General features: G+C 49.7%; 1 protein-coding gene across 1 annotated transcript in view; it reads right to left on the bottom strand.

The window, feature by feature from the left end:
• Window positions 1–9,425: 9,425 nt before the first annotated feature.
• EXOC6B (exocyst complex component 6B) overlaps window positions 9,426–20,835 on the bottom strand; it is a 167,854-nt gene continuing 156,444 nt past the window's right edge. Inside the window, exons 13-14 of the mRNA XM_066572846.1 lie at window positions 16,314–16,426; window positions 9,426–10,967 (exon numbers count right to left, since the gene is read on the bottom strand). Coding sequence (XP_066428943.1) covers window positions 10,841–10,967; window positions 16,314–16,426 — 240 coding nt within the window. The 3' untranslated portion in view covers window positions 9,426–10,840. The remainder of the gene's footprint in view (window positions 10,968–16,313; window positions 16,427–20,835) is intronic.

Here is a 20,835-nt window from a genome sequence, read left to right as displayed (position 1 = left end):
GCCTAGTTCCCCGATATCTCCGGTGATGAGACCGGCGGTCCCTCTGTCTCCAGCTTCCCGTCGCGCCGACGGAAGTAGGCTCCGATCCGCGGGTCTCTCGGAGAGGGTCGGGAGAGGTTTCCTCCTGCTCCTCTTAAGCTGGGCAGTGCAGCGGTGTAGGTCTGCGGGTCACCGGAGATGCAGGAGAGGCCAAAAAGTCTTCCCTTCCTGGGCTTTCTGGAGAGCCCCAGCAGTCTGCTGCCTCCCTCATGCGTGGCCAGCTCCGCCCCCAAGCAGTAGCCCTTCTTTTTGAGCCATCAACCCTGTGGACAGTTCCTTTGCATAATTCTCAGTCCTGCTCCCTGTAATCTAGTGTCTGGCTCCTGGTCCTGTTTCTTGATTAGGCTCATTATAAAAGCCTGACCCTGCCACTGCACCAGTGCGTGATTATTGTGCTGCATTGCCTTTATCAAGCTGCATCTCCTAACCTGCTCCTCTCCTGTGAACTGTGACTACCTGCTGATAACTCCTGAATCTCCTCCCCACTACGCTTTCTGCTTCATTCATTTGTACTGCAACCGCGACTTCCCAATAATGATTTCTGGCTTTCCATCTGACTATGCTGTTTGCTTCATTCATTTGTACTGCAACCAAGACTTCCTGATAATGACTGTCTCACTTCCCGACTACGTTTTCAAACTTATCCACATGTACCGCAAATGTAACTACCTGCTGACAACCCCCAGCTTCCTCCTGACTACTCACCATTCCCGCATGGCTACTACACCCGTGGCTCCTACGCAGTGCCGGCTAGTAAGACATTACACATCGCCTGGTCAGATGGGTCCAGATTTTTATTGCTCCGTGCTCATGGGATGTCAGAAATGAGTGCAAGCAGCATGACTAGGTGAATCTATAACAATAAGCCCTCATTATTTCCCCTATACAGTCATCAGATTTCATACAGACAGCATACACCTTTTCATGAGATTTAATCCGTTATTTTTTTGCCTAATGGACCAAGCAATTGTCGCATTGTAAGAGCCATAACTCGTTGATCCCCTCTGGGGTACATATAATGTGTTGTAGAACTTTTATAATTTTTGGGGTGGTGGGTGGAGGGGGGGATAGGACCTGCTTCAGTTTATAGATTCACACATGAGAATAGGACTTACAATGGGTGGTGTCTCACAAATTGCACAGCAAACTGTACTGTCTGGCGTGAGTTGCACCAGAGAATCTCAGATGCAACTTGCTCTTACCATGCAAATATGGCCTCAAGTATAGGAAAAAATTTGGAAACCACACACCTCCTATAAAAACAAGACAATTTTCCATCATCTCCCTGCACTTCAGTAGCTGTAACTTTAGCTCGACAGTTTGGGTTACAACTTGTTAACATCTTTCAGAGATTCAACGTATAAGGGAAGTAGTGGAGCAGCACAACGATTTCCATTGTCTGAAATTCTCCGATATACTTTTATCATCTGTGGGCTTCTTGCACTTCATTTACAGGCTCCAGGGACAATCGTTCAGATTGTGATTCACCCTGGCTGCACTTCACTAACAAAGGATGGCATAATGTGTCCCTAACAAAGTATCTCTCTCTAGTAAGTGCATCTGTTGACAGAAGCATTGTGACAACCAACAGTAGTCCAGCCTCCGACATTCAGTGGAAGAATCCATCACTCCTCATACTTTAATTTACCCAGTGTCAAGCTTTCTTCTACTTGCTCAAGTTTAAATATAGCTGGGAAAGTTGCCAGCCACTAGATGAATCTTAGTTTTCATACAGGCTATTGCACTTGAGGTGTTACATTAAAGTCCAGATAAAGGATTCTAACCTAGCCAAAGATATTCTCATTCTGCAAGATCGGAGAAGTAGGAGGAAGACTGTCATTCATCAAAGCCTAAAACACTAATGTCTGAACTTTAACCCTTTTCAATCCACTGACTGACATCTTAAGACATTATGATTTAAGGCTGTACAGCTCTGCTGTTGAAAGACATCCGTTGGGGTTTTCTTACTGTGTATTGCCAGCCTCTCTGCTGTCGGAGCCTATCCAACGTGTCACCTCATGCAGTACTGACTTTAGCCAGCAGATAGCGCCGTTGTATAACAGCAGAAGAGTAAGCCCCCTAGGAAAACCAGGATACAAATTGGATTGGAAAGCGTTAGAAGTAAATAGTTCACTGTTGGCCAGGTTATTGGGAGATGGCAACTCTGGTGTGTGTGCAGCCATGTTCAGGGAAACCTCGTAAACTGACACAAGGTGGACAAACAAAGCCTTGTTTGAGCTGTGAAGTAATCACAGACATAGTCTGCCCTCACTCAGGACGTCTCACAGGCCATTGGTACATCCATTAGTACTAGAACCATCCGTAGAGAACTTCATGAGAAGGGTTACCATGGATGAGCAGTAACATTGAATGCATAGCAGCGCCTGCAATGATGCTTGGAGTGTCGGAGTGTGGAAGCAAGTGTTATGGACAGCTGAATCCCAGTACACCACCTTCCAATCAGATAGCCGCACTTGGGTGCGGCGGTTGCCCCCCACCCACCCACCACATAGCATTTGTAGGTACGAGATCGCGGGTGTGAATGGACCTCTCCACCACATCCTGTAAATGACCAACTAGGTTCATATTCGGTGAACTTGCAGGCCGCACCATTCATAGGAACTCTGGAATGCTCCTTGAACCAATTTTGGACAACGTGGACCCAATGGCACGGTGCATTATGCTGCCGGAATATCTCATAATTGTGTGGGTGTTCATGAAGTCCATGAAGGGCTGCAGATGCTCACCAAGCAGTTAAACGTAGCAGGCATCGGTCAATGATGTATTGCAGCAGACCCATGGACACAACCCATGCCATAACAACACCCCCTACACCAGTATGGAGCTACCACCATCCTGCACAGTGCCTCGTTGACAACTGGGGTCCATGGCATCATTGGGTTTACACAACACACCAACAATATCAATCAGCCCAAGACAATTGGTATTGAGACTCATCAGACCACACCACATGTTGCCAGTCCTCTAGGGTCCACTAAGCAACTTCATGAGCCCAAGTGAGACGTTGTTTCCGATGTTGTTGGGATAACAGAGGAGCTCTGGTGGATCTTCTGCTCCCATGAAGCATGAAAGCTAAAGAACGCTTCCCTGACCTGCAGGATATACGTGTGTGTGGCTTCCTGCAACAAATGTGGATGTGCTTTCTGCCGGAGTAACTTGTTTGTTGGCACAAACAATTATAATCCGCCACCGTTGGCCATGATCATTAAGCACACGAGGGCAGCTACTGCACTGTGGGTGGTGATGCCTTCTGTGATATTTTCTTGGTACACATGTGACAGTGTGGATTAAGGAAAGTTAAATGTCCGCACAACTTCAGAAATCGAATGTTCCATCTGTCTGGAGTCCACTATCATGCCTCACCATGAGCACGCTGGCCGGTGTACAACCTCACTCAGAAGATTACACCTCACAGCTTATACAGGTGTGGGTGCTCCCAAGGGTAACGCCACTTCATCATCAATTTATATACCGCTATCCCAGGACTTATGGCATGTCAATGTAAAAGCATGAAGCTGCCGGCGTTGATAGGGCATTGTATAGATGTTCCATTCTGAAGACTTACCGCCTTAGTGGCAGGCCCCTTTAAAGAAGAGGAAAAGAATGGAAGACAACACTCTGCATTCAGTTAGTTTATTCTTGCTCTGTAAGGAGGATAATATAGTACAAAGGGTGTGAAAAGCAATTTATTACATTTCCAGTCAACACAAATTCTAGCAGTGTGACACCTGGTAACTCCCGGTCGACATTCCACAGGTGTAAATACCTGTTCTTCACCTACTAGACCTCTGGAGTGTTACTTCCCTAGTTTTTGTGCTATAACCCGAATGTCCTGTACTTGGTGTGATGTGAAGTATAATCCATAGAAACCTTCATTTTGTTCTGCGTGACCCCGCCAGCCACATATTAACCTTTATGCTTATTCCGCACCATATGTAAATTAGCTTTGCACGGTCAGATGGACAGTCCACCGCTGCCTTCCGTCCCGGCTCTCTCCCTCCCTGCTCCTCTCCATCCTTAGTGACATCTCCAGCACTGCCCACTAGAGACGTCATGCGTTCCATCATCACCGCACTGATAACGGCGCATGCTCTGCGAGTCCTCGAGTCAGAGCTGACTTCATGTGCTATCATCAGTGTGCGCAAACACTGGGGTGATGGGATGTGTGAGGTCTCCAGCAGGTGGGGCTATAGACATAACTACGGATGGAAAGGAGTGGCCTTTCAAACACTGGAGTGGGAGAGAGCCTGGTCCGAAGGCAGTGATGGACCGCCCATCAGATGGTGAAACATGGATTTACATATGGTGCGGGATAAGCATAAAGGTTAATATGTGGCTGGCGGGGTCATACAGAACAGCATAAAGGTTAATATGTGGCTGGTGGGGTCACGCAGAACAGCATCCAGGTTTCTATGGATTATACTTAACATCACACCAAGTACAGGACATTTGGTTTATAGCACAAAAACCAGATGATGACAGACTCCCTGGGGAGACTGACCAGATCATCATAGCCTTCACCTCTTAAAAAACAGCCAAAAGGTAAAGTCTCCTCTCTGGCAAAAGAGGATTTAAAAGTGCGCTATCTGCAGACGGGATTCGGCCTCCACCCCGACCCATCCTGTCTGCTAATTCATACAAGTTTCCCTTTGTCATCCTAGTTAAGCTATTGTCAAGTAGGTTTATTTCAGTCATTATAGTGACAACGGTCATGGACCCACAGCTTGGTGGCCACCAGTCTATAGAGCTCACCCTACAGTCACTCATGGCCGCCTGCGTTGTGTAGGTAAAAGGTGCGTGAAAAAGGCAACATTACGGGGATTTCTGCGCCTCTGACATCAACCTATATATTTAGTTGTATGTCCTAGCGCTTGATTCAGTCTTCACATATTTTTGTCGATCTCTGTCCGCCAGTAAAGTGGGACGAAGTACTGGCGTTCCTGGAGACCCGTGATCGGGCACTCTGCTTATTGTGCACATGGGCCTGTTTTGCTACGACTGGTGAAGGTCGCAGCTCACTGACATCAATGCTCTCCTTGAACATATCTCCATGACATGTCCCATGATGGCTGATCATTACAGAGCTCGGCCAACGTCTAGCTGTTTTGCTGCAGGAAGCAGACATCTCCGTAGTGAGTCCTATTTAAGTGAATGGGACTCAAGCTGCAGTACCAACCTGGGCCACTAAACAAAGTACAGAGCTATCTGCTCCCTGCAGCGAAACAGCTGGAAGTGGGACAACTCGGGTAATGTAAAGTTTTTCTAGAATCTCGTCCAATATAAATGCTTTTTGGGGTTCTCTTACCGTTTCATAGGTGGCAATGACATTAAAGACACACGCCAAACCAATCATGCATTATTCCTAGGATAGCACTATGGAGAACCCATTACAACTCCACAAGGGCACTGTTATTTGGCATCTACAATTACCGCAAGTGGATTCCAGCAGAACTTTAAATGCAGCTCTGGGTGTGACTGTATAAGTACATGATAACCATGCAAAGCATCAGCATTTTATCTTGGCATTACCCGTACAATGACGACACAAACGGGTTGGCACGTCACACATTATATATAGTTCCTCTGCAATAATGCCGTATTGTGAATTATACTTAGCTCTGTCATCAGTTTTGTGTCTTGGGACCCAAGAAGGGGTAGATTAGTTGTAGCAACTCTTCAATATCGTCCCTCCAATTTACTAGTTCCGCGTCCCGTTTCTGGCAGTCCAAAATGGCCACCACTATTATGTAACCACCTAATGCACAGTAGGCAGTGCTTACAGAACGGCGGGCGCTGACCAGATATAGTGCATGAGTAGTGTAAAGCCCCAGTCACACAGAACGAATGTGGGGAAAACAATGCCCGACACTTATCCCTTGGTCTCCGCGCTCCTGCATGGGAGCTAGCAGAGCAGGCTGGGTCACGGAGCGGCCAGCAGGGGGCGGGGCAGTGCAGGATATTTCTCTCCTCGCGCTCCCCCGCCCTCCATTCACATAACATAGCGGCCGCTCACTACTGAATGGTGGCTGTTTAAACTGTGCAATGAACGATGAGCTTCATCGCTGATGTTTTATGCAGCATCAACAATGGACGGTCAGCGCATCGCTCATCTTGCAGTTTAAACAGCTGACGTTCAGTAGTGAACGACCGCTGTGTTATGTGAATGGAGGGGGGGCGGGGGAGCGAGAGGAGAGAAATCTCCTGCACTGCCCCGCCCCCTGGTGGCCGCTCTGTGAGCCAGCCTGCTCTGCTAGCTCCCGTGCAGGAGCACTGGAGCGCGGGGATACAGGGACGAGTGTCGGGCATCGTTTGCCTGACATTCGTCCTGTGTAAAAGGACCTTTACACTACTCATGCACTGCGGGGATTAGGTAGTCTAAAAATTGTGTTGGGCATCTTGGTTGGCCGGAAAAGAGACCTGGAACTGGCAGATGAGAGGTGCAGCAGAGAAGAAGCAGGTAAGAAACTCCCTCCACCCCCGGGACAGAATATTGTCCCTAAACCGGAGGGTCGCTTCAAGACAACATGCATTCTGGTTCTGAGGACTCCACCATAGCTCAGCAATAGGCCGAAGGGTGTGTTGTGACCTTCAGGCATCGGTACATGGACAACACAGAGTCTGCGTACAAGATGTACACAGAGTACTATATAAAGGTCAGCAAAAATCTGATTAATACGGCTGTAAGAGACCAAGAAAACGGCTCCTCAGCTCTTTTGCCCTCAGATCAGTCAAGGTTAGTAACCCTGTACAAAAAGGGAAAGGACCCGGCTGAAACTGTGGAAGTATGATTGTTAAATGGGGATTTGTAGATAAAAACTATCCTCAGGATAAGTCATGAATAGTTAATCACAGGGGATCTGCTGTGATCGCTGCCGATCACCCGGCTGTTAGTGCAGCGGACTGGTTGTGTGTCATAAGAGACGGGACTGGAATGGCCTAGACTGGTTCACTCTCATTCAAATCAATGGCAGTGAAGCCAGCTAGGCCGTTTCCGGTCCAGTCTCCTATGAATGACGTTTGGCCTGCTGCCCTGACAGCCAGGCCAGGTGATCGCCGGGGATCCCATATAGCGGGTCCCATGCGATTAACTATCGATGATTTTTCCGGAGGTTTACTAGACAACAGATACAGCTGTTTCAAGATGACGTATAATGCAGACAGATTTCTGTCCTGTGCAATCAAATGGGGCTGAGCCTGCAAGTCTCACTCTGGGCCACTGGACAGCGTATGGCGCTGCGCTAGTTATCAGTGTGCAGTGGCTCTACGGTGGGGAAGACAAAAGCTGTACTTAATGCAATGACCCAGCGCACAGAAGTGCTATTGTTTAAACAATAGTGTGGATTAGTATCCCACTTCTGACACCACAATCCCCTGCATCAAGTGCCCAGACACCATGCTATTCTACAGAGGTAATCAGAGGCAGATTGGTTTCTGGGGTCATGCTACATGTAGTTGTAAGGTGGTATCATCATTGGGTAGAGAAGGGGTAAGGAGGGAGGGCACTTTCTCCATCACATACAATACAAAATAGAATTTCGTAAAGAGAGCCGATAGGAGGAGAACCTCCATGCCTGACAGTTATGGCACCGATAGGAGGAGAACCTCCACGTCTGACAGTTATGGCACCGATAGGAGAAGAGCCTCCATGCCTGACAGTTATGGCACCGATAGGAGGAGAACCTCCATGCCTGACAGTTATGGCACCGATAGGAGGAGAACCTCCATGCCTGACAGTTATGGCACCGATAGGAGGAGAACCTCCATGCCTGACAGTTATGGCACCGATAGGAGGAGAGCCTCCATGCCTGACAGTTATGGCACCGATAGGAGGAGAACCTCCACGTCTGACAGTTATGGCACCAATAGGAGAAGAGCCTCCATGCCTGACAGTTATGGCACCTCACAGTTTGGATGGCAAATTGCTTCTTTAGTAATGAAAAGCCCATGATTTAAACAACACACTATTAAGACAGGTAGTGAAGTAGGGCACATTGTGCTTCCTTCCTATAGAACAAAGTCATGTGAGAAGAGCGAGCCTCGGAGCATGGGAGGTCTGGCTGATCGGACCACACAAGTAACTACTCCAAGGATCAGATTCCTTCCACAGGGACCGATGCTTGCTACATTACACAATGGATTATGCGTTTATAACAGACTGACCCCAGGAGAAATGAAGGTCATCAAAAACACTTGGTTAGAGATGGACTCTCAAGGTCCCACAGAATACAAACCGCTTCAACTTGCAGATTATTCACTTTGAGCAACCAAAAGAGGGAAGCAAAAAAAGACCTGGACACCCCCCCACCCCTCCCGGGGTAAGCCAAGTTGCAGGTAGATGAAGAACACATTTGTAAAAAGCCTCGGCTGGATTCTCGCATCCTTAAAGTTATGAAGATTGAATATTGTATCCCGGCACAGTGAAGGGTGGCCTCTACCGCTGCCGTAAGGCCTCCCTCTCAGAGGAAAACCATATGAAGTCAGTGCAGTGGGTTTCATCAGACGACTAACACCACAAACTGCAGAAGTCCAAGCAATCATATCAGCAGGCCACACATGGAGGAATCGCACCTGTGACGAACGGTTGGGTCATGGTGAGACATCTACCCCACATTACCCAACGCACCCAAAGACTCCTGTGGATGATAACGAGTGCTGCTGGATATCTAAAGATCCCATTATGTCCCTCATAAAAACTTTACCATTCATTAGTTTGGAGGATGTCTGGCCTGCGATTCACCAATGAAGTCTATTATTTGGATGGTTGCTTCACAAAAACGCTACAAAAGTGTGGCACAAGAGCTCTCCCACTATTCCAAACTTTTCATATCAAAAGACAGAACTGGTCGGCTTTTCCTTCTGAAAATGAAGGGACACACCGGTCGGTTTTCAGTAGTGACTTCCATATCTATCATGGTTTACTGATTTCATTGGTGCTTTTTGAAATCAACTGTACTTCCAAACAAGAACAAGAGTCAAAAATTTCAAGACTGAGAAACATCTAATCAGCATTGAGCAAACTCCTGAGACATGCTCTGCCCGGATGGACCCCCAAAAGACGTGCTCTTCTTGGATACACCCCTCTCCCCCAGAGACGTGCTCTTCTCGAATGGACCCCCCAAAGATGTGCTCTTCCCGCATGGACCCCCCAGAGACGTGCTCTTCCTAGATGGACACCCCCCCTCCCCCAGAGATGTGCTCTTCCTGGATGGATTCCCCCCACCAGAGATGTGCTCTTCCCAGAAGGACCCCCCCCAGAGACATGCTCTTCCTAGATGGACACCCCCCTCCCCCAGAGACGTGCTCTTCCTGGATGAATTCCCCTCAGAGACATGCTCTTCCCAGATGGGCTCCCCTCCCCCCTTTCCCCCACCACATGCTGCTCCTCGATGAAAACTCCCAGAGACGTGCTCTTCCTAAATGGACCACCCAGAGACGTGCTCTTCCTGAATGGACCACCCAGAGACTGCTCTCCCTGAATGGACCACCCAGAGACGTGCTCTCCCTGAATGGACCACCCAGAGACGTGCTCTCCCTGAATGGACCACCCAGAGACGTGCTCTTCCTGAATGGACCACCCAGAGACGTGCTCTTCCTGAATGGACCACCCAGAGACGTGCTCTTCCTGAATGGACCACCCAGAGACGTGCTCTTCCTGAATGGACCACCCAGAGACGTGCTCTTCCTGAATGGACCACCCAGAGACGTGCTCTTCCTGAATGGACCACCCAGAGACGTGCTCTTCCTGAATGGACCACCCAGAGACGTGCTCTTCCTGAATGGACCACCCAGAGACGTGCTCTTCCTGAATGGACCACCCAGAGACGTGCTCTTCCTGAATGGACCACCCAGAGACGTGCTCTTCCTGAATGGACCACCCAGAGACGTGCTCTTTCTGAATGGACCACCCAGAGACGTGCTCTTTCTGAATGGACCACCCAGAGACGTGCTCTTTCTGAATGGACCCCCCAGAGACGTGCTCTTCCTGACTGGACCCCTCAGAGACGTGCTCTTCCTGACTGGACCCCCCAGAGACGTGCTCTTCCTGACTGGACCCCCCAGAGACGTGCTCTTCCTGACTGGACCCCCCAGAGACGTGCTCTTCCTGACTGGACCCCCCAGAGACGTGCTCTTCCTGACTGGACCCCCCAGAGACGTGCTCTTCCTGACTGGACCCCCCAGAGACGTGCTCTTCCTGACTGGACCCCCCAGAGACATTGTATTCTAATTGTTGGAATTAAATCCACAGAACTATATTGGGAATTTTGATCTACTTTGAAAACAAATAAATCAGTTGATCGGCTAGTAAATAAAGTTGATGTAGACAGTAGATGACAGAAGAGTTGAGATCAGTATCACCAGGCCCATCTCCTGCACTATATTACTTCTTCCCCATAGAAGATCTATTGAGTATTTCCAGAAACCAGAGTCCCTGCCCCATATTCCTCCTGTGGCTTAGTGTGAAGGCAATGATCAGTTACAGGTTGGAGTGCACGGCGGTTACATTCCCCAATTCCATGTATCTATAAGTAGTTTTGCATCAGTGCTGCGTGTACTAAAAACATGTAAAATTTTCTAACACTGTACATGTCAAAACTCTAATATCAGTGCAATAGTAAAGAACAGCCACCAGCACCTGCCTAAAGCTTAAGAAAATCCTATATCCCCTTGTTTAGTCCTGGCCCAGCAATATGATTTACGAGAGGGCAGCAACTGCCTGGTCACCCTTCGGAGCGACATACTAGGATGGGCTCAGTGCTGCACAGTCCCGTCAGTCGGGCCTTTATGAATGGTGGCTGTTGATCAGCCCCCGGAGCTGCTTGGCCACCGTTTCTATGAGCTTCTGCTTGTCCCGTTCGTTCTTTCGGAACTGAGCGAAGACGTTGTTTTTCCTGCTAGTATCCTTCATTCTGGGGAAAAAACAGATGGTTAATATTAGTAGAAGCAGCCTGGATCTGAGACACTGGTGGTAGAATGCTAAAACGCTGCATGCACCTATGGAAACGTCAGAATGGGACATTGATGTTGGCGACGGGACAACAGCATGGGGGTCACAGTGAAAACGCTGCTGCGCAGGTTCACATTCCCAGTCATGTGACTGGACTAAAACCTCTTCCTGACACGTGTTGTACATGTACAGCGTACGTCATGGTATGGAGGGGGCTCAGGAGCCTAACCTGCTCCATACACGGGGGGGGGGGGGGTTAGCTGTCTGACAGCCAATACCTGTGAGAACTACAAAAACAGCTGTTAACCATTTAAATGCTGCTGTGAAATGCCCTGAGAAGCGCTGTTTGGGTATCATGGCAACTCAAAGCTGTCCTGAATGATTGCCTATTAAGATGTGCCCATGGATGCCTGTCAGAATACAGTGCACTGCAATACTATAGTATTGCAGAACACCTTATGAGCAGTGGAATGATCACAAGTTCTCATCTAAAAGGAAAACATAAAAGAATGGTATTGCTTCGTCATTATAATGTGACTGTTATTACAATATCACATTACTCTGGCACGGTGAGCGCTGACCGAAAAAAATATGAAATGCTGGAATTGTGCAATTTTGTTAGCTGGTCTGCATCAAAAATCATATGTAACCCCAAATGGTAGTAATAAAAACCACGGGTCACTTTGCAAAAGTAGAGCCCTCACACCGATCAGGGGAGAACTGCAGGGTTGTAGGATTCCCCCCCCCCCCCCCCATATAGATCGCGATATCGAAAATGTAGAAAAAAATATCTATATATCTCATTATTCTTTAAAAACATGTTTCACAATAGGTCATTTTCTGTTCTGTCCATTTACATAAAACGCACAAATGTTAAAACCAAAAATGGTACCAAAAAGATAAAAAGAAGCAGTAAAAGAAAATACAAAAAAAGTAACAAAATGTAACAAAAAGAACAACCTATTAAAAACAGATTCTGAGAAAACAGCGACATAATACGAGGCACAGTACATATAAACACCTAAGTGCTGTTAGATCATGCAGGTACACAACACTCCCCCCCCCCAAGAGCTGCCATGAAGCAGAGGTAGGTCTGCAGCCACTTCATAGCCCTACTACGGTAATCGGTAATCTCGACCCCCAAGTATTCCGCATGAACCGTAGAATGCGTGACTGCTGATAGATCAGACTCCGACCATTTCCTCCTAGCTGAGATCTCACCTTCCCAGAATTAGTTTTATGCCCCTCCAAAAAGTTTTCAGTACTTTTATAAACTTGTGATGAAAACCAAAATGGAATCCGGCTAAGGTGCACACGGGCAGCACATACATCATACACTATTCTTACATGCTGGGAAAGGTTCCATCACAAATGTGGTGTGACGGGCTCTTAAAGGGGTTTCCCATTTGGATCTTATTTGTACATTTGCCTTATTATGCTGACAGAAGTGGCGGTATACTCTAAGATCGCAGCCATATTTGGTTATCGGCTACCCATCCTGCTCTGCACTCCTCGCACGGCTACTCTATCAGTAGTTCTATCTCTACCAATGGTGCTCGGCCATGCTGAGACTTGTAGTCACACAGCACATAAGGATCACCCAAAATCACAGCAGGTCAGTAACAAGTACAAAGGTTTAGTAAGGTAGGAGCGGGACGCAGGATCCAGCCCCGTACACCGACTGTTTAGTAGCAGCCATATACTTACACGCGGTGGGCTCTTTACCAGACAAGAAATCACCGTGGAGGGGGAGAAATATGGAAACCAGAAGTCAATGTCGTGAATGGGAGATGCAGGAATACACTGAACTGAGCTCATGCCATACAACGCAATGGTGGAAAACGTGTCAGTGTGCAGCTACTAAAGCACAGCAGAGAAATGTAGATGATGGCGCCGTATACACAGAGGGGAAAGAGAACATCACTTACAAGGAAGGGAAGGCTGAAGTTATGGGAAAGGAACAGAAGGTGAAAAGACGTCATGGCATGGGATAAAGTGACGGCGGGGGGAGAGAACTAAAGACATGGTGGGGAGAGCAGGATAAAGTGATAGCGGGGGGGGGGGGGGGAGGGCTAAAGACATGGCAGGGAGAGAGCGGTAAAGTGACGGCGGGGGGAGAGAACTAAAGACATGGCGGGGAGAGCGGGATAAAGTGATGGGGGGGGGGGGGAGAGAACTAAAGACATGGCAGGGAGAGAGTGGTAAAGTGACAGCGGGGGGAGAGAACTAAAGACATGGTGGGGAAAGCGGGATAAAGTGATGGGGGGGGGGGGAACTAAAGACATGGCGGGGAGAGCAGGATAAGTGACAGCGGGGGGGAGAGAACTAAAGACATGGCGGGGAGAGCGGGATAAAGTGATGGGGGGGGGGGGGAGAGAGAACTAAAGACATGGTGGGGAGAGCAGGATAAAATGATAGCGGGGGAGGGGGGAGAGGGCTAAAGACATGGTGGGGAGAGAGTGGTAAAGTGACAGCGGGGGGAGAGAACTAAAGACATGGTGCGGAGAGCAGGATAAAGTGATAGCGGGGGGGGGGGGGGGGAGGGCTAAAGACATGGCAGGGAGAGAGCGGTAAAGTGACAGCGGGGGGAGAGAACTAAAGACATGGTGGGGAGAGCGGGATAAAGTGACAACGGGGGGGGAGAGAACTAAAGACATGGTGGGGAGAGCAGGATAAAATGATAGCGGGGGGGGAGAGGGCTAAAGACATGGTGGGGAGAGCAGGATAAAGTGATAGTGGGGGGGGGGGGGGAGAGGGCTAAAGACATGGCAGGGAGAGAGCGGTAAAGTGACAGCGGGGGGAGAGAACTAAAGACATGGTGGGGAGAGCGGGATAAAGTGATGGCGGGGGGGAGTGGGATAAAGTAACGGCTGGGGGAGAGAACTAAAGACATGGTGGGGAGAGCGGGATAAAGTGACGGCGGGGGAGAGAACTAAAGACATGGCGGGGAGAGCGAAGTAAAGTGACGGCGCGGGGAGAGAACTAAAGACATGGCGGGGAGAGCGGGATAAAGTGACAACGGGGGGAGAGAACTAAAGACATGGCGGGGAGAGAGGGATAAAGTGACGGCGGGGGGAGAGAATTAAAGACATGGCATGGAGAGAGGGATAAAGTGACAGCCTGTGGGGGGGGGGGGAAGAGGGCTAAAGACATGGCTGGGAGAGAGGGATAAAGTGACGGCGGGGGGAGAGAATTAAAGACATGGCGGGGGGAGAGAACCAAAGACATGGCGGGGGGAGAGAACTAAAGACATGGCGGGGGGAGAGAACTAAAGACATGGCGGGGGGAGAGAGGGATAAAGTGACGGCGGGGGGAGAGAACTAAAGACATGGTGGGGGAGAGAGGGATAAAGTGACGGCGGGGGGGAAGAGAACTAAAGACATGGCGGGGAAAAAGATAAAGTGACTGTGGGGGAAGAGAACCAAAAAAAAACAAGGCGGGGAGAGCGGGATAAAGTGACAGCAGGGGGAAGAGGGCTAAAGACATGTCAGGGAGAGAGCGGTAAAGTGACGGCGGGGGGAGAGGACTAAAGACATGGCGGGGAGAGCAGGATAAAGTGACGGCGGGGGGAGAGAACTAAAGACATGGCGGGGGGAGAAAGGGATAAAGTGACGGCGGGGGAGAGCGGGATAAGAGTGACTGTGGGGGAGAGTGGGATAAAGTGACGACGGGGAAGGAAAACTAAAGACATGGCGGGGAGAGCGGGATAAAGTGACGGCGGGGGAGAGAACTAAAGACATGGCGGAGGGAGAGAACTAAAGACGTAGCAGGGAGAGGGATAGAGTGACGGTGGGGGAAGAGAGCCAAAGACATGGCGGGGAGAGCGGGATAAAGTGACGGCGAGGGGAGAGAACAAAATACATGGCGGGGAGAGCGGGATAAAGTGACGGTGGGGGAAAGAGGGCTAAAGACATGGGGAGAGCGGGATAAACTGATGGCGGAGGAGAGAACTAAAGACATGGCGGGGGCAGAGCGGGCTAAAGTGACGGCGGGGGCAGAGCGGGCTAAAGTGACGGCGGGGGCAGAGCGGGCTAAAGTGACGGCGGGGGCAGAGCGGGCTAAAGTGACGGCGGGGGCAGAGCGGGCTAAAGTGACGGCGGGGGGAGAGCGGGCTAAAGTGACGGCGGGGGGAGAGCGGGCTAAAGTGACGGCGGGGGGAGAGCGGGCTAAAGTGACGGCGGGGGGAGAGCGGGCTAAAGTGACGGCGGGGGGAGAGCGGGCTAAAGTGACGGCGGGGGGAGAGCGGGCTAAAGTGACGGCGGGGGGAGAGCGGGCTAAAGTGACGGCGGGGGGGAGAGCGGGCTAAAGTGACGGCGGGGGGGGGTAAGAGAGCTAAAGTGATAGTGGGGGGAAGAGGGATGGTTTGAGCTCACAGAGCTCTCTTGGTGCTGTATTACATTGCTTCCATATTACAACCGTGACTGCTTAGGAGAAGTAAAAGGCAAAACAGATTAAGAAAAGTAAGGGAATGAAGGGTTAAAACACAGAGGACGACAACATCAATGGGGAGAATAGAGATGTGGAGTAGAAAGATGATCAACAGTGAGGAAGGAGAAACCAGGCAATGCAACAGGATGCTCTAAGAGGCGGTGACGGTGCAGGCCGTGTCACTGACATGTTACCCCCTTGTATGCCTCTCCTATATCACATCCCTGCTGGGGCGGACCCCCTATGTACCAGACCCGCTGCCTTCTACAACACAGGGCTGGCCACTATGTCTTAGGCTAATTTCACACAGGCGACAGAGATAATCAGGCTTTGCAACTTGGCTTGAAATCGCGCTCGTGAACGTGCAGTTTTCCCGTGGATGCGGGGTGTTACGCTTCGCATCTCTTCAGGGAAGTAGCGATCCTCCGGCGTGGCTGAAAGTGGCAACAGTGTATCGGCAAGTGTTTTATATTGTTCTCAATTGGAAATCTCATACCGCACTCGCATCCACATTACACCCGCTGCAATGAAAACAACCGACGAGGCGTTCCGAGGGAACGCCCAAACATACAACATACTGTGATTTTTTCCCGCACCGCGATGCAGGACAGAATCGCTCCTGTGTGGGTCTCCGTTCAAAAATATGGGGTTCATATTCGTGCGAGGTTTGCGCATTCTGTAACACACAAATCTTGCTCAATTTTCTCAGCCGTGTGAAAGCGGCCTTACTCAGAAGGGCATCATTTATTAACACAGTAACCCGATTACTTAAGCGGAGCGGAATCGCCCCATGACGATGATGGTAATTATCCGTATTATCAGCATTGCCGATGCCCGGGCAGAGGATCGCATTAGGACTGACTTCTCCGGTACAACTTACTTCTCCAGTAAAGTGAGCGCGGTGGTGGGGTTGACCCGCAGATATTTACAGTTGGGTTGCCCGTAGTCCGCCAGGTAGGTCGACCAGTCCCATTTAATGAAAAGATCCAATAGCTGTACAGAGAGAGAAAAAAACACAAATATAATGAAAACCGTCACAAACCAGTATTGTAATGTACTGAGCGGAGAATCTAACCCCGGCCTGAGGAACGGAGGATCAACATGGAAGCACAGACCCATTACTGCGAGCACTGGCTCCCCTATACCTACACAATAGGTCACCGCTGCACTGACTTCCCAATATACAACATAAGTCACCCCTGTACCCATCACTACCAGCTCCAGTCCTCACACCCCCTCACTTTTCTTATATGTTGTTATGTTGTGTCCTTGTGCTGCCCCTCATTCTGCACTCAGGACCCCATAATGACAAAGTGACAACAGAACCCAAAAAAATTGTTGTAATTTTGTTTTTTAATGACCCCCCCCCCATTTAGCAGTGACATAAGGTTTCCCACCCTGTACTCAGTATTAGCTGAAGCCCCACTGGCAGTGATTCCAGCCTCCAGTCTTCTTGGGGATGATGCCATAAGGTTTGCACCCCTGGATTTGGGGATCCTCTACCCTCTGTCAGGTTGGATGGGGGCCGTCTGTGGACAGCCATTGTCAGGTCTCCCCAGAGATGTCCCATTGGGTTCAGGGCTCTGGCTGGGCCACTCAAGGACATTCACAGAGTTGTCCCCACTCCTGTGTTGTGGGGTCTTAGGATCATTGTCTTGTTGGTAGGTGACCCTTCTGCCCAGTCTGAGCTCCCCTGTGCTCTGGATCAGGTTGTCATTATCTCTGTACTTCACTCCATTACGCTTTCCATCCACCCTAACTGATCTCCCCTCCCCCAGCATGATTGCTCCACCACCAGGCTTCACTGTAGGGATGGTATTTGGCAGGTGATGAGCGGCGCCTGGTTTCCATCCACCCTAACTGATCTCCCCTCCCCCAGCATGGTTGCTCCACCACCAGGCTTCACTGTAGGGATGGTATTTGGCAGGTGATGAGCGGCGACTGGTTTCCTCCAGACAGAATGATTACAGTCCAAAAAGTTCCATCTTGCTGTCATTAGAGCAGAGAATCTTGTTCCTAGCAGTCTGAGGGTTTTTAGGGTCTTTTTGGTAACTCCATTTGTCTTATTGATGAGGCTTCTTTCTGGCCCTTCTGCCATAAAGCCCAGATTGGTGGAGGCTGCAGGGATGGTTGACCTTCTGGAAGTTTCTGCCATGTGCACACAGTATATTTGGAGCTCAGCCACAGTGACCGTTGGGTTCTTGGTCACCTCTCTTACAAGACCCTTCTCCCCTAAGTTTTGGGATCGGCGGCTCTTGGAAGAGTCCTGGTTGTTCTTCCATGTCAGTATTATGGGGGCCGCTGTCTTCTTGGGAACTTTCAGGGCAACAAAAATGTTTTTGTAGCTTCTCCAGATCTGCACCTCCACACAATCCTGTCTCTGAGCTCTACAGGCAGTTATTTCCTTCTTATGGCTTGGTTTTGGTTCTGACATGGATTGTGAGTGGTGAGACATTATATAGACAGGGGAGGGGAGTCTCATATTTAATCAGCAGACTGGACTCGACCAAAACTGCCCTCACAAAAGTATCAAATGACCTGATTAGGACTAAGTCTAGAGGAGACTACTCCCTACTAATCCTCCTTGACCTTTCCGCAACATTTGACACGGTTGACCATAACCTCCTCCTCAGTATGCTTTGCTCTTTTGGCCTAAAGTACACCGCTCTCTCCTGGTTCTCCTCCTACTTCTCGGGCCGCTCTTTCAGTGTTTCCTTCGCTGGCTCACTGTCCGCTCTATACTTCCTCTCACTGTTGGGGTACCCCAGGGCTCGGTCCTTGGTCCCCTTCGCTTCTATATCTACACAGCCCCAATTTAACAAACCATCCGCAAATCTGGCCTCCAATACCATTTCTACACCAACAATACCTAACTATACACCTCCTCCCGTGAGATCTTTGAACCATTCCTCCAAAATATCACCGGCTGTCTGTCCGCTGTCTCTAATACTATGTCCTTCCGCTTTCTCAAACTTAACCTCTCAAAAACGGAGCTCCTCGTCTTTCCACCCGCAACCAATTGACCCCCCAACATTTTCATTCCAGTGTCTGGCACCACCATAACCTCCAGACAGCATGCCTGCTACCTTGGGGCCACACTGGACTCAGACCTCTGCTTTACCCTCGCATCCAATCTCCGGCCCAAACATGCCACATGCATCTCAGGAATATTGCTAACATCCATCTGTTCCTCACCACGGACATGCTATAGACACTCGTTGTCATCCTCATCCACTCTTAATTTGACTACTGCAACTCGCTATTCATCGGCCTTCCCCGCACCAGACCCGCTCCATTCCAATCCATACTAAACGCAGCAGCCAGGCTCATCTTCCTGTCCAGCCGTTACTCAGACACCTCTGCACTATGCCAGTCGCTGCACTGGCTGCCCATAAACTGCAGAACTCAATTCAAACTCATCACCCTCACCCACAATGCTCTCCGTGGCACCTTACATCGCTTCCTTCCTGTACATCACCCAGCCCGCACACTCCGATCCGGACTCAGACTAAACACCCCTGTAATACGAACACGCCCGCCTACAGGACTTCAGCAGAGCTGCACCCATCCTCTGGAATGCTCTACCCCAAGGCATACGGACAATCCCTGATGCATGAAATTTCAGACGCACCTTAAAAACGCACCTCTTTAGGGAGGCATACCAAATCCCCTGACCTAGTCCCCTGCCCCTCCCTATGGCTCCCCACACCCTGCCTATCACATATGACCTCTACCCCTGTGCCTCCTTACCACCCCACCCAGTTTGCTTCCTAATAACTAATTTCCACATGTGATTCCCCTAACTGCCTGCGTTCCCCATGCCCCATCCCCCCCTTGTACCTCCTGTATCACCCCACCTTGTTTCAAACTGATTGTATATCACATGTGATTGTTGTATTGTATGTGTTCTCCCATGCTGTGGAATACGCTGGTGCTGTACAAATAAAGAGGATTATTAATTTACTACAGATGACTCCAAGGTGTAGAAACATCTCAGGTGATCAAGAAAAATGGGAGGCCGACAGCTGAATGTAATCATACCAAAGGGTGTGAATACTTATGTCAATGCAGGACGTTAGTTGGTCACTTTGTCATTATGGGGTACGGAGTGCAGAATGAGGGGGACACAACGAAACAACATGTAAAAGAAGTGAGAGGGTGTGAGGACTTTCCAGACCCCCCTGCACACAACCCATCGCTACTGGCTCTGCTATACCAACACAGGGTTATGCTCCTACCCTCCCCCACCAGTGTGGAGGTGAAGGACTATTTCAAATACTGAAGTGTGATTGTTCTCAGTGAGGGCCACCCAGTGATCCTGTAGATATGAGACCGTGTAACGGCAGACAAACATACATGATGTTACAGCAGCTTTGGGACGGTCCTTCATCATGCAATAATGGGACCCTGAGAGGTCTGAGAGCTCGCATGAACATCGTGTATGTTTGTTGGCCAGTATCTACAAGATGACTTGGTGTCTCACAAGAACAATCACATTTTGCTCTGTTGGCGACACCGGACGGAACCTTTCTTTGATTTCAGACCCTGGCACATTTGTATAAGGCCCGCGGGGTGGTGGCAGTGTGGGGTCATGGGCGGGTAACCGTTAGGCCCGGCCACGTCTCCTGCTCCAGTAGGATGCCTAAGTGCTAAGAATCCAGTACATTCCTGGTGGTGACAACAACTGGCGGCGGGGAAGACTTCTCCACATAATCCACTTCAACTTTTCACCTTTGAAGTAAAAAAAAAGCAGCAAAAACATCACAAACCCGAAGCGGCGCATTCAGTGTCACGGGAGACGGAGAACTCCAGTCTGTACCTTCTGGGGAAGATTCCAGAGCAAAATATGCAAATACTATTAATTCCTTCAAGCCTGCCGTCTCCACCACGATGGGCCATACATCAAACGTGACGGGACACACTCGCAGAAACCTCTTTACCCAAATCCTATTTGAGTAAGGGGCTTAACAGAGCAGCTCGAGACTAGCTGTCACTCACACCGCAGAATGCCAAAAAGCCGAGCAGGACGGATGGTCTGTCGCCGTGCGGACGCCTAATGTACGCAGCCCACCAAACATACAGCAGTGGCCTGAGCAGAGCAAAACACGGAAATACAAAACAATGACCTCCGGGCACTATTACTGCACTTGTAGGGACCTCCGGGCACTATTACTGCACTTGTAGGGACCTCCGGGCACTATTACTGCCCTTGTAGGGACCTCCGGGCACTATTACTGCACTTGTAGGGACCTCCGGGCACTATTACTGCACTTGTAGGGACCTCCGGGCACTATTACTACACTTGTAGGGACCTCCGGGCACTATTACTGCACTTGTAGGGACCTCCGGGCACTATTACTGCACTTGTAGGGACCTCCGGGCACTATTACTGCACTTGTAGG

The sequence above is a fragment of the Eleutherodactylus coqui genome, chromosome 7 (assembly GCF_035609145.1).
Source record: "Eleutherodactylus coqui strain aEleCoq1 chromosome 7, aEleCoq1.hap1, whole genome shotgun sequence".
Taxonomy (NCBI): Eukaryota; Metazoa; Chordata; class Amphibia; order Anura; family Eleutherodactylidae; genus Eleutherodactylus; species Eleutherodactylus coqui.
The sequence above is the reverse complement of the archived record's forward strand: the minus strand, read 5'-3'. Positions and strand labels throughout refer to the sequence as shown.